At 39.6% G+C, this 13807-nt stretch overlaps 1 protein-coding gene and 1 pseudogene across 1 annotated transcript in view; both read right to left on the bottom strand.

Annotated features, from left to right (window-relative positions):
* Positions 1–2433: 2433 nt before the first annotated feature.
* RSPO1 (R-spondin 1) overlaps positions 2434–13807 on the bottom strand; it is a 188460-nt gene continuing 177086 nt past the window's right edge. The window contains 3 exon segments of the mRNA XM_089688764.1: positions 2434–3332; positions 3335–3469; positions 9335–9523. Coding sequence (XP_089544890.1) covers positions 3295–3332; positions 3335–3469; positions 9335–9523 — 362 coding nt within the window. The 3' untranslated portion in view covers positions 2434–3294.
* LOC149453027 (U2 spliceosomal RNA) lies at positions 13147–13259 on the bottom strand (annotated as a pseudogene).

Genomic DNA, 13807 nt, shown 5'->3' on the forward strand with positions numbered 1-13807 from the left:
ATGATGAACAGCAAAGTGTAAAGACCAGCAACCAGTCAGTTTTCAGTTCTGTGAAAGCAAATAAGTGAGTAAACAGTTTTTCTTGGTTGCTTTAAGTTGAACATTTTTCAAGTTGGCGTTAGACCTGGTTCACTCCTGCCCTATCCAACCCTCAGGTTTAGTTCAATATTATGTGCTCCTGATATTGTAGCAAACAATGATCTGCCTTAGAATATAAGCACTTAAGATGGCTTGAGATGCATGCTTTCCTGGCCATGTTGGAGAAAGCTGAATTTGGGTAAGATGCTGAACCTCTTTGAAGCTGGATGCACATTGTATAGAAATCCATCTAATGTGACTGTACAAGCTTTAGATTATTAGACTAAATTATCCAGTCAAAATGTATGTGATCTGGCAGGCCCTTGCACTACAAAGTTGTTGGTAGATCTCAAGGAAATTGTAAAATCACATTGCAACTTGTGTGGTGAGCCTAATGCAGGCCATAGATGGGTCGAAAATCGGCCGATTTTTCAGCCGAAAATAAAATCGGCCGATTTTCGGATCGTTAGTAGGCTAATTGTTCGGCTGTTTTTCGGTATTTTGGCAGATTTTTTTTGATCGGTAAAGTTGGAAAAAAATCGGCCGATTTTGCCAATCGGACGATTTTCACGGCAATTATGGGAAAATTGGCCGATCTTTTTACAAATAAAAAAATCTGCGCATGAGCAGTGACCTGCAAGAGGAAGACAAAAAAAAGAAGAAAAGAAGAAGAGGATGAAGAAGAAGAGGAAGAGGAAGAAGAAGAGGATGAAGAAGAAGAGGATGAAGAAGAGGAAGAAGAGGATGAAGAAGAAGAGGAAGAAGAAGAAGAGGAAGAAAAAGAGAATGAAGAAGAGGATGAAGAAGAAGAAGAGGACGAAGAAGAGGAAGAAGAAGAGGATGAAGAAGAGGATGAAGAAGAGGATGAAGAAGAGGAAGAAGAAGAGGAAGAAGAAGAAGAGGATGAAGAAGAAGAAGAAGAGGATGAATAGGATGATGAAGAAGAAGAGGATGAAGAAGAAGAAGAAGAAGAAGAAGAGGATGAAGAAGAAGAAGAGGATGAAGAGGAAGAGGAAGAAGAGGATGAATAAGAGGAAGAAGAAGAGGAAGAAGAAGAAGAAGAGGAAGAAGAAGAGGAAGAAGAAGAGGATGAAGAAGAAGAAGAAGAGGATGAAGAAAAGGATGAAGAAGAGGAAGAAGAAGAGGAAGAAAAAGAGGATGAAGAAGAAGAGGAAGAAGAAGAAGAGGAAGATGAAGAAGAGGAAGATGAAGAAGAGGATGAAGAAGAAGAAGAAGAGGAAGAAGAAGAGGAAGAAGAAGAAGAGGATGAAGAAGAAGAGGAATTCCAGTCCGGCAAAAAAGTGTCCCTGCAGAGAGCTCCGCTATTTCTTTGACAGTTCCTTGACATTTATAGCGGTTGCAACAATGTATCTATTTGTTTCCGAATAAAACCATCTGTATCCTAAATGGATACAAATAGATACATTGTTGCAACCGCTATAAATGTCAAAGAACTGTCAAAGAAATAGCGGAGCTCTCTGCAGGGACACTTTTTGCCGGCTGTAGACAGGATGAAAATCGGATTTTATTTACCGTTCCTGGTAACGTCGGCCGATTGAACGACCAATTTTTCGTTTTTTTAAAGAAAAATCAGCCGGTTTTCTCCCCATCTATGGCCTGCATAAGGCAAGCCATAGATGATTTGAATTTCTTTCCTGCAACCTGTGCCCACTCGATTCCTCCATATAACACAGAGGTTGATTTACTAAAACTGGTGAGTGCAAAATCTGGTACAGCTTTGCATAGAAACCAATCAGTTTCCAGTTTTTTTGTCAAAGCTTAATTGAACAAGCTGAAATTAGAAGTTGATTGGCCACCATGAACAGCTGCACCAGATTTTGCACTCTCCAGTTTTAGTAAATCAACCTCTGTGTTGTTCGGAGAATCCTTCCAGCAGCACTATTGTTTTCTGCTGGCGGGTAGCCTTCCCTGCTGGCTGAACACAATGATTATTGCTATAGACATTGGCTATTTGCTGTAATTGCATGCTAAAAATCCAACAGGCCGTTGAACCGATTCATCAGCAGAGATGATGTTTGTAGTAGATATGTAGTACACTTTAGCCTTAGTATGAAGGTTGTGTTTAGACAATATGAAGTGTTTTTTGAAACAGGATTGGCAAGCTTTGGGAAATACCATGACTGGAATACTGAACTATTAGTTGCAGTTTATAAAGCCTCATACGTATTTCATTTTGTAATATTCTTATTGTTGCTTAGACAACACATCCATATGTCAAATAAAAAAAAAAATGTGGCCACATTGCCATTTAGATTTTTTTGTCTCTCATATGGTAGTTATCATATGTTATCATTTAATTACCTTTTTTATAACAATAAAACACTTACAAATCTATTGGAAAATAAAACTTCTTTAGTTCATTATAACTGTCCCGTTGTCAGTGATACATCATTTTATTGCCCTCCTTTAGAAGCGTCTTCATTTTCTTACATTTTAAAATAGTTTTTAAGTAGTTTTATGGTGATGACACCAACATGTTTTCACAAAAATTGAACATATACTCTCCAAAGATTAAGTCATACATACATCTGAAAACACAGACTTAGAGGAAGAAGGGGACAATAGGAGTTCTCTAGGCGAAACGAAAACCCACATTTCGTTAGCATTCCTAAAAAACGTTTCCAGCCTTTGTAACTTCTACTGAAGTTGAAATATGCTCAGCATCACCTCAAAGGTGTCCACGCTGGGTATAACTACAATACCATGCTTACTTTTTATTGTTCATGAAGTACCTTTGTTTTCCATGGCTTCACTACATTAGAAGTCTTAAATAGTTCCAACTTTATGGAATTATAAACTTTTATTTAACCATTAAGAGTTTTGCATTCACTGACTGTGTAGGTGTTTAAGTTGTAGCAGTGCTCCAGTTCAAGAAAGCATCTTACATACATAGCAGCATTAATCTCTTGTTGTGGCTTTTCCTAACGTGCCAGTTACTTTGCTGGAATAGAAGGAGTGATTGGCATTGAAGTCACTCGCTGTTGTTATTTCTTTTTCTTCTTTTCGGTTTCTTTCTTGTTATCTCCTTCATTTACCATGACTTCACTGCATTGGAAGTACTAGGTGAAATAGTCTCAACTTGACTGCAGTATAAACTCATTTTTATAATTAGGAGTTTTGCGTTTGCCAATTGTGTAGGTGCTTAAGTTGTAGCAGTGCTCCAGTTCGAGCAAGCATCTTACATACATAGCAGCATTAATCTCTTGTTGTGGTTGTTCTTAGAGCTACTTTGCTGGGAGAGAAGGAGTGATGGGCATGGAAGTTACTCGCTGTTGGTTTTTCCTTTTTTTGTTTCCACCTTCCTCCTTGTTGCGATTTCTGTTCTTTTTTTCCTTTCCTTGGTTTTCCTTCTTCGGTTTTCCTGTAACTACTGCAAAAAGTAAATAGGTATGCATCAGGATTTGTATATGTAGACACACATCCTGTGTGTAGTCATAATATGGAATTAACACTAAACTGTAACCCTGTATTATAACCCTATTAGCAATTTTTCTAACAGAACTTACAACCTACAAAAATGGGATATGCACTATATTGCCACAAGTGTTGGGACACCCCTCCAAATCACTGGATTCAGGTGTTCCGATCACCTCCATGGCCACAGGTATATAAAATCAAGCACCTAGGCATGCAGACTGCTTCTACAAACATTTGTGAAAGAATGGGTTGCTCTCAGCAGCTCAGTGAATTTAAGCGTGGTACGGTGATACATTGCCACCTTTGCAATAAGTCCATCCATGAAATTTTCTTGCTACTAAATATTCCACGTTCAACTGTTAGTGGTATTATAACAAAATGGAAGCAACCGGGAACAATAGCAACTCAGCCACAAAGTGGTAGGCCACGTAAAATGACAGAGCAGGGTCAGCGTATTCTGAAGTGCACAGTGTGCAGAAGTCTTCAACTGTCTGCAGAGTCAATAGCTAAAACCTCCAAATTTGGTGTGGCCTTCAGATTAGCACAATAACACTGAGTAGAGAGCTTCATGGAATGGGTTTCCATGGCCGAGCAACTACATTCAAGCTGTACATCACCAAGTGCAATGCAAAGCATTGGATGCAGTAGTGTAAAGCATGCTGCCACTGGACTCTAGAGTAGTGGAGACGTGTTCTCTGGAGTGATGAATCACGTTTCTCTTTCTGGCAATCCGATGGACGTGTCTGGGTTTGGCGGTTGCAAGGAGAACAGTACTTGCCTGACTGCATTGTGCCAAGTGTAAAGTTTGGTGGAGGGGGGATTATGGTGTGGGGTTGTTTTTCAGGGGTTCACATTGGCCCCTTAGTTCCAGTGAAGGGAACTATTAAGGTGTCAGCAAACCAAGACATTTTGGACAATTTTATGCTCCCAGCTTTGTAAGAACAGTTTGGGGATGGACCCTTCCTGTTCCAACATGACTGCACACCAGTGCACAAAGCAAGTTCCATAAAGACATGGATGAGTGAGTTTGGGATTGAGGAACTTAACTGGCCTGCACAGAGTCCTGACCTCAACCTGATAGAACACCTTTGGGATGGATTAGAGCGGAGAATGCCAGCCAGGTCTTCTCGTCTGACATCACTGCCTGACCTCACAAATGCACTTCTGGAAGAATGGTCAAATATTCCCATAGACACTCCCCTATGCCTTGTGGGCAGCCTTCCTAAAAGAGTTGAAGCTGTTATAGCTGCAAAGGGTGGGCCAACTCAATAATGAACCCTACATACTAAGACTGGGATACCATTAAAGTTCATGTGTGTATAAAGGCAGTACTTTTGGCAATATAGTGTATGTCTCAGCACAAAATGTTAAAGGGCACTGTATTGTTATTTACTTTGCAGTTAGCAGTGCATGGCATGTACAGCGATAGCGCTAGATGCATAAAAACCGCATCTAAACATATTCAAATTAGGTGTTTGGCTACCAAGCATTTTTGCAGTACTTTGCCATTGTGTCAATGATCTTCGTTCTGGTTTTATTAAATTGTGTTTGTGATCACTGACCTCACCACATTAAATTACAGTAACCTGGAATGTAAACCCAGCCAGAGCCATTGCATGAGTTTCTATTCTCTTTTTTACACAGAACATTCTGCTTGGTAAATTATATCTGTACCATACCAGAGTCTTACGGGAAACGTTTCCCTTTAGTTCCTTAAATGGCAGTGGCTCAGGGGCCCCATGGGTATTCAATTACATAACATTTCTATTATTTATGTCCCATGTAAGTAGATGCAGTTAAGAAGGATCTTTTTATACCTTCCATGAAACAGACCCAGCAAATTCTATTTGCTGGGAAGCTTCCACTTATGAGCTTATAAAGGAGAACTCTTTCAAGTGCACTGATACAGATTGCTATTTTTTAGCCTTAAAAAAGCCTAAAACAATCTTCAGATCTCTGTTTCCCAATAAAAATTCACCTGTTTTGTTTTCATTGGAGGGATTGGATTAAAGTAACTCTTTTGCTAGATTAAAAGATGCATATAAAAAAGTAATACTCACCTGAACTGTCGATCTTCACTTTTTTGAAAAGGTAATATTACTGGAAAATAATTGCACCTAACATACTTCAAGGTGTGTTGGGTACCTGGTCCCTTGAACTGTGCTTCCTTCCAGCCCTCCTACATCATATGTAGTAAAGTAGAGGCCAGGAAGATCAGGTCAGAGATCATAGGGGGATCAGGAATCCAGCACACCTTAATGTTGAAGATTTTTGAGCAAGTTTAGCGCTTCAAGATAGAAAAGATCATCACCATGCACATTGGGATGGCACAGTGTTCACTGTTTTTTTTCATTGTTCTTCCCCCATAGGACAAAGTACATGTAGTACGGTATTGTCTGATGTATCTAGGTGTTTCCTATGAAATCCAGCCTGCCTGCTACGCTTCCCACATGACAAATCAGACAACAGCTAGGAAGAAGACTGATCCATGATAACTGCAGTTTGCCTTGGCTCAGGGGTTTTGCCCCAAGACAAGAGGAATGCTGGGTGTGTATTAGTCTCCTATCTCTACATTCCTCTTGCCAAATTTGTTTTGGGAAACTGCTTTGAGCCTGGGCAAATTGTAGTTGTGATGGATCCATCTCCTTACAAGCTGTTCCCAGATTTGCCATGCAGGGAAGGGGGTAAGTGGGAGTTCATTACTAGACCACAGTACTTTGTCCCATGAGGGGCAGAACAATATAAAAAACTGCAATAATAGTTCTTTAATTTTCTTCTTTGCAGGGAGATATTTTATTACTTTAATAGAGTTTCTGTTGATGACTGAGCTAATATCAATCACCTAAGTGCCAATTTTCTCGTTGTTTTATCTCTCTATATATCTTGGAGTGCACTGCTTTGTGTTATACCCATGCAGCTCTCACTTTGGTGTCAGAGACTTCTACCGATCTCTCACTCACTACATAGAGGGCGTTTTGGTAGATCTATATTTAAAATTGTACTTTTTTTTATTTTAAAAATCCTAACATGCGAAACAAACATGACAGTTCTCTGCACTGTTAATAAAACTGCTGACTAGAGTTCTCCTTTTAGATGTGCATTTTAATAGGTTCAGAATTTCATAAGAAGCATGTCTATAGTTATATTGATGCTTCAGACTTAGCATTCTTCACAGACCGACGTGGGTGTTGAGAAGGAGCAGGCATATCATAGATAGATTTGTTTCTGCAGTTTTTCTCCCTCTGTTGATGTTTTGCAGCTCTAGAACTTGAGGTTTTGTTTTGGAGATAGCATCCGGGGGTCCAGCCAAGTTTGTACAGGAAGAATGTAAGCTGGCCCCTTTTAATTAATGCCCTTTTAACAAATGATACGTATAAGACTAAACCAGAGTCTAGAAGTTCACTGCAGAGAAATTCCTGGAGCAGAAAGGTATCTTAAACAGAAGCCCACTTTCAAAAGCTAAGCCACTAAGACGCCTGTGGCACAGTCTGAATTCTCATGATCTCACAAAGCTGCATGCACTACACTTTTATCATCATCCTTGGCCCTTACAGAATTCTATGATAGTCTAACACATCTTTGTGGTGAAACTTTCAGTGCCATCATGTATTTTGAGTTTTTTACAACAAATCTCACAGCCAATCAGAATGTAAAATTCTCTGCCAACTGCTGTCTGGAGTACTCCCAAGTTTCAGCGGCTATATTTCTAAATAATCCAAACATATCATGAAGGAATAAGAAAATGAAAGTCTTTTTTTAATTTCTAATCTGGGACAAGGTAATACTTTTTACTGGAAAGACTTTACATTCCTAATTGTAAACAAAGGTCAGATTTTCTGAGGCATAGATGTGAATGATTATCTATTTCATGCTCACTAACATTTTTAACTGAACAAATGACATCTGAGATTTGAGTAAAAATGTTCTGACATCTGTTCCAAGAACATTTTCCAAACTGCAAACATATTTCCTTTAAAATTAACATAAAAGCACATTCTACCCACTCAATACTTTCATTTTTCATACGTGTACTGCTGCAGTGCAGAACAGGATGGGAGGTGTGAAACTTGTGGAACTGCTCTGTTCTAGTTACATAATTCCATTCCTGAGGTCAGGAAGTCTTTGTAGGTGTCATTTACTTGATTTGTATGGCTACATGTGTGAACTGCTTTCAAAAGGCCAGGGTAGATATCTTAAACTGGCATTATGCGTGGAAGACAGATCCTGTCAAAGGCCCCCACTGTTAAGGGATGGCTATTCCAGTTAGACTTAGGTGACCTCTTTCCCATCTCTTGTGAATCATTTGTCCTCTCTGTCCAAAATATGCACCTTACTGTTCTCAAAATAATTTTGCTCTCCTAAATTAGGGCATTTCTTTGTTGAGAGGTTACTTTGTCAACACGATGTACAGGTCTTTTCTTCTTCTCTGTGCTACACTGCATGTACTGCTATTACTACTAAAGTTAAAATTCCGACACTTGCAATTAATGCCAAAACATTCCTTCCTCTGACTCATTGCTAATGGCTTATCACTATTACAGACTACCTTCCTAGCCAATAGAAATTGTTGGAAGTACTGGATCTTTGCCTAATCAGAAAGCCCCAGAACTTGGTAGATGGGAAGCAGCAAACCACCTCTAGGTGGTTCAATTTCATACCTGCTAGCAACCTGACAGAGTATCTCTAAGTTTATGTGGGTAAATTTTACAGCTTTCAGTTGCTAATCAAAATTCCATCAAATAATCTACCAATTGAGATTAAGGACCCTGAATTAGAATCCAAAAGATGTGGCATAAATTCACAGACAAGATGGTTTAATATTTAGTCTATTTCTGTTTTATACTTCCAAATGGCTGATGTGTAAACAGTGCATAATCAAGTGAACAAGAGCCAGAGTTTGTCTGAGATTTGTTTTCTCTAAATGCATATTATGTAATCGTAATTTGTACGGTAATAGTTGAAGCTCTTTAACAGGGATCGGTGGACAGTCATAAGGAAAGTCACCAATGCAAGAGTGATATACAGTACAGGGGTCTATTATTTTTAAGGTGGAAGATCAACACTGGCAGTCTCTGTGCTTCCTATAGATTTCAATGTAATTCAAAAATGGTGTCATGAACACCTGGATGCCTTTGATGGCCTCCATGATAGCCTATAAACATCAATGAGCCTTTACGGCTGGTCTTCCCAGTCACCAGCTCTGAACATCAATGAGCCTGAAGTCCTGGAGACTTTCACTTTCTTCACCTTTTCAAAATGTTGAGAATTTTCTTATTGAAGAATTGGGCAAAATATTGCAACAAAAAGTTTATGACCTGTAGCAGAACATTTCAAGGAGGACAAAAATGACAAATAGTAAACAACAAAAATGTTTTGAAAACTTTAGATACACCTTGAGGTGTCCAGTATTTTGTTTTGTTATTTTACCACCACGCTCCTTGATGTCATTGATCATTAAAAATCTGCCCTTCCTAACAGCTGTCCATTGTGATGTTGTTGCTTTCAGGTTATGCAGTGTTTATTTTCTTCCTGTGTGATTTTTGATAGTAAATAGAAATGGTATAATATCAGTAACAAATGATTTTCATGCATCTGGAAAATCTGATTGATCAGTTAGCATTCTGGATCAGAGATTCAAACTGTACTAAACAGACTGAATTGCTTGTGAATATTACACAGTCTGTGTCCAGCGTAACTTTGCAGTTACACCGCTAAGCTCCATTCATACCATGTGAAAAACATTCAGGAAAAAGCAACTAGAAGAACTTTAAAGGAGAACTATTGTGCACTTTGGTTTTTAGTGAGATCACATACCAACCTTTTGGACAGGGGGTTTGGAGCACTGTACATTTCCTCCTTTCTTTTGTGACAGGGCAAAGGGATGCTTCCCCCAATGGTGCTTTTAGAACTTTCCGACTTCTCACTTGTGTTCCTTTCTTTTTCCAGCACTGTTTCGCTGGACGAGAGCAATGACTCCAAGATCCCCACTCGCTCATTTCACATTGTTCTGAAATACAACAGAGGAAACCTTAAACCTCACGAAACTATATGCATACTTTTCTGCTACATTTTTAAGTTGCATTTTTATTCTTTTTATTGAGATCAAAGCAACAAAACAGTATGCCAGGCCTAAGGTTAACATGGAGTTTAAAGGTGACCTATCAGTAATGTCACAAGTCTAAATGGATAAATTCTTGAAATGTCAAAATATACAGCAGAACAGTATAATGCTTCAAAAAACTTGTATCCATTTGAACAGCCCTTGAACTTAAGTGAAGAGAACTTATCTAGGTTGACATACAGAATTTGAGAGTAAAATTATCAGCCTACAGCAGGCAGAAGAAAGCATTTCCTCAGTCTCCTTTCTCCTTGTCATCACATGACAAGGTAAAAGGTAGCAGTAGGGACTGATATGTTTAAGATATTTGTACACACAGAGCAGATCATCCAGCTCCAGGATATACATGCTTGTGACATCTAGGGAAAGAGGTTCAGTTCAGGCAGTAGATGATAACCTTGGCTTATGACTGAACAAAAGTGGTGCCAGCCTTCTGGAGAAAAGAAGACAGGAAGAATGCATTCTCAGGGGGGAATGGTCTACTCTGATCTCTTCCAGTGGTAATACAAACCTGCAAGTTATTACTAGAATAGAAAACCTGAAGTCTGCAGCATGTATAGTATTAGCTGTTCTGCCTTCAGCAGGGAAATTCATTGCGTCATCATCTCTGCAATATTAAATTTAGCCACTAGATAGAGCCTGAAATAAATGTAATGTTTTCCAGAAGCTGGAGACTGATCAACTTTGAAAATAACTCTCATCCCTCATTTTGAGAAAAGGAAACAGGTGTATTGTGGGAGCTTAGACTCCATCTTAAAACTGAGTGAGATGAAACCAGCTATCATCCTTGCAGTTGATAGACTAAACCTACATCCCCTAAAGACAGCATTGCTGGTGAGCATGGACTTGTTGCCATCTGCAGCCTAATTATTTCATTGTGTTTTTGAATGGTTCATACATTGTATGTACTTCTCATTTCTTTTTCACATAGCTTCACCCACCTTGTTCTATTAATAAAGCTTCAAGACTACATTCAGTCTGGCTTATTGCAGAATAGGAGGGTTTAGCTGCAGTCCAATTACACACCAGGAAGCATGTAGCACTAGCCATTGGTGTCCATAAATGTTTGATTATGACCTTCTGGTTGTAAATATAACAGCCATTGTTTATCCTCGGCTGTTTTTCCAGAAAATTAATCCTCAGTTTGTGTTTACTAGCTTATGCCTACAAAACCTGACATAAATTTCTTTCTGTGCTGTATGGTACTGCAGTAGTAGAAGTTTATCATGAGGCTTGCAGAACTTGGCAATACAAGATATAGATAATAGCACATCTGCCTTGCAGTAAATGAGCCATGGGTTTGATTCTCCACCATGGCCCCTCCTGCATGGAGTTTGCATGTTCTCCCTGTGCTTGCGTGGGTTTCCTCCGGGTACTCCGGTTTCCTCCCACACACCAAAGACATGCTGGTAGGTTAATTGGATCCTGTCTAAATTGGCCCTAGTATGTGTGTGTGTATGTAAGAATGTAAGTTAGGGACCTTTAGATTGTACACCCCTTGAGGGTTAGGGACTGATGTGAATGTACAATATATATGTTAAGTGCTGCGTAAATTGGCGGCGCTATATAAGTACCTGAAATAAATAAATAAATATAGACAGTACTGGTCATAGGTCCCTTTTCTGGGGGCAGGACAGAATTGATTTGTTCAATAAAAAAATGCATACACTGAAAATTGTTGTTTTCTTAGTGTAAAAGCTGTTTGCAAGTATCAATTTTAGGTATTAATCAGCTCCAACATGTCTGCCAATGGAATGCCTCTCTACCATAGCAAAAACAATAAGGGCAGTTGCTAAACATTATTTCCATTTCAATTATATTTCAAAATGGCATATCTACAAACCCATCATGCACCACCACCATAACATTTATGGATCTTCTCTGTCTGATATCTGGCACCTTTATAATTATCAGTTTATTAATTTTAATAATCCAATATGTATTTCTACTTTTCGAAACAGAAAAACAATTATACATCTTTTAAACAAGGTCAGGGATTCAGGAACCATACATTCACCGAAGAATCTTGACCCACAGTACAATTACAGAGTTAATACAGGAATAATGGCCTTTGATCTCTGTTATCTTAGACCATGCAGAAGCTGAAATGGAATGAAATTACACAATACTGCCCAGCAAAGCCAAGATGTTTGTCAGGAACACATATTTTTGGTTCAGTTTGGAAAGGCTATCCATTCTTGTTCTGGTAGGTACTCAGTACTAATGAGTTTCCCTTTTAAACTTTATTTTCTTAATTTACACAATTGCTTCCTGCATCTTGGCAGCCCTCAAACAGGTCAGTCAGAAAGTAGAGAAATGCTATAAATCTTGGAAAACACATTTATTGGGGCGAGGGGTTTACATTGTATTATGGTACTCCAGTGACTGTTTTTATTGCTTTAATTTAAAGTGTCAACAAAGGTATATTGAAACCCAGCTAATGTCAGTTCTAGGAGAAAAAAAAATGACCTGCACACTAGCCATTAATGCACAATCTGGCCACCAAAGTACTGTTCTTACGTTTGATTGTTGAACAATCATACAAACATACAGTCGTGTTCAAAATAATAGCAGTCAGACATCACTAACCTGATCAATCACTGTTTTTGGTAGAAATGATATTTCTACATGGCAAATTTTTTTTTTTTTTTTTTTTTTTTTTAAGTCCGCAAACGTGCAACTATAACGAAAAAACCCGTAAGTGTTCACAAAAAAGTGCAAGTGCAAAACACCACACAAAAAGTGCACTTAGGGGTGTGCTTTTGTCCTACCCCCGAAGGGGTTGAACCGTTACCCTGATCCCCCGGGGCACGAAGCTCCTGACAGGGACAAGGTTCCCATTTGGTCCTCCTGGCCAAAAGGCCTGGTGGACCACCGTTCCTTATGCCCAGCCGAAGCCGGACATCCAGTACTAGGTCAGGGGGTTCTCCCGAAGAGAAAACCCCCTAGGGACAGGGGAGGAAGGAACCGTATGGCCACACATCCTCCCCCTAGACGTCAGGGTAGGCCCGAGGACCCACACCCTCCATCCTGTGAGAAAAAAACACACACAAAAGTAATAGGTGACAAACGTGGGGTGAGGAAAAATAAATAAATAAATAATTAAATAAATCTATAAAAATAATAAAAAGTGTCGTGCCCAAATTGTGCACTGACCAGACCCTGAGGCCTGTAGCAAAAAAATTGCCCAGAACTTGACCAAAAGGCCCGGTCCTAGAGGCGCAGTGCAAAAAGTGTTAAACTCGGTGACCATGTGCTCATTCACAGCATGGGGTCCCACACCCAAGTGTTACTTAGAGCACCCCTGAGGCGACTACTCAGGGGGCACCTAGTTTGCGGACTCTCTGCCTTCCCAGCCCCAGGCCAGACCAAGGTAGACCGTCCGAATCAGGAGGCAACTGGGTCCTTCAGACGTTCCAAAGGAGAATTACTCCCGAGGCCCCAGAACGAATCATGGCGCTCCCCGGTTTCTGTCCTCCCCGTAATAGCCATCCAGACCCCCATCATACCAGTGAGGGTACCATACAACAACCATCCTCTTACCAGAATGGTCGGTAGCACCCCCACTGGACACTGATAAGAACAGATACTACACTTGATCTTAGCCAAAAGGCCGAGAAGCGATTTCTACATGGCAAATAATTTACTAGCAGGTGTAGTAGAGTAATAGAAATCCAACAGACCCAACAGTCATGACATGCATGCTGCTGATTCTGTGTAATTGAATCACTAATTGAGAGGGGCATGTTCAAAATAATAGCAGTGTGGAGTTCTATTAGTGAGGTCATTCATTCTTTGAAAAACAGGTGGCAATTATTGCCCTTATTTAAGGAAGGAAGGCAACAAATGTACATGCTGGTTACAGTGCATTTCTCTCTGAAATTCTGAGGAAAATGGGTCGTTCCAGACATTGTTCAGAAGAACAGCGTACCTTGATTAAAAAGTTGATTGGAGAGGGGAAAATATATAAAGAAGTTTAGAAAATGATAGGCTGCTCAGCTAAAATGATCGCAAATGCTTTAAAATGGCAACCAAAACCTGAAAGACGTGGAAGAAAGCGAAAAACTACCAATCGAATGGATAGAAGAATAGCCAAAATGGCAAAGACTCAGCCAACAATCAGCTCCAGGAAGATCAAAGAAGGTCTAAAGTTACCTGTGAGTACTGTTACAA

Source organism: Staurois parvus, unplaced genomic scaffold, assembly GCF_062004578.1.
Source record: "Staurois parvus isolate SC_StPar_1 unplaced genomic scaffold, SC_StPar_1.0 ptg000454l, whole genome shotgun sequence".
NCBI lineage: Eukaryota > Metazoa > Chordata > Amphibia > Anura > Ranidae > Staurois > Staurois parvus.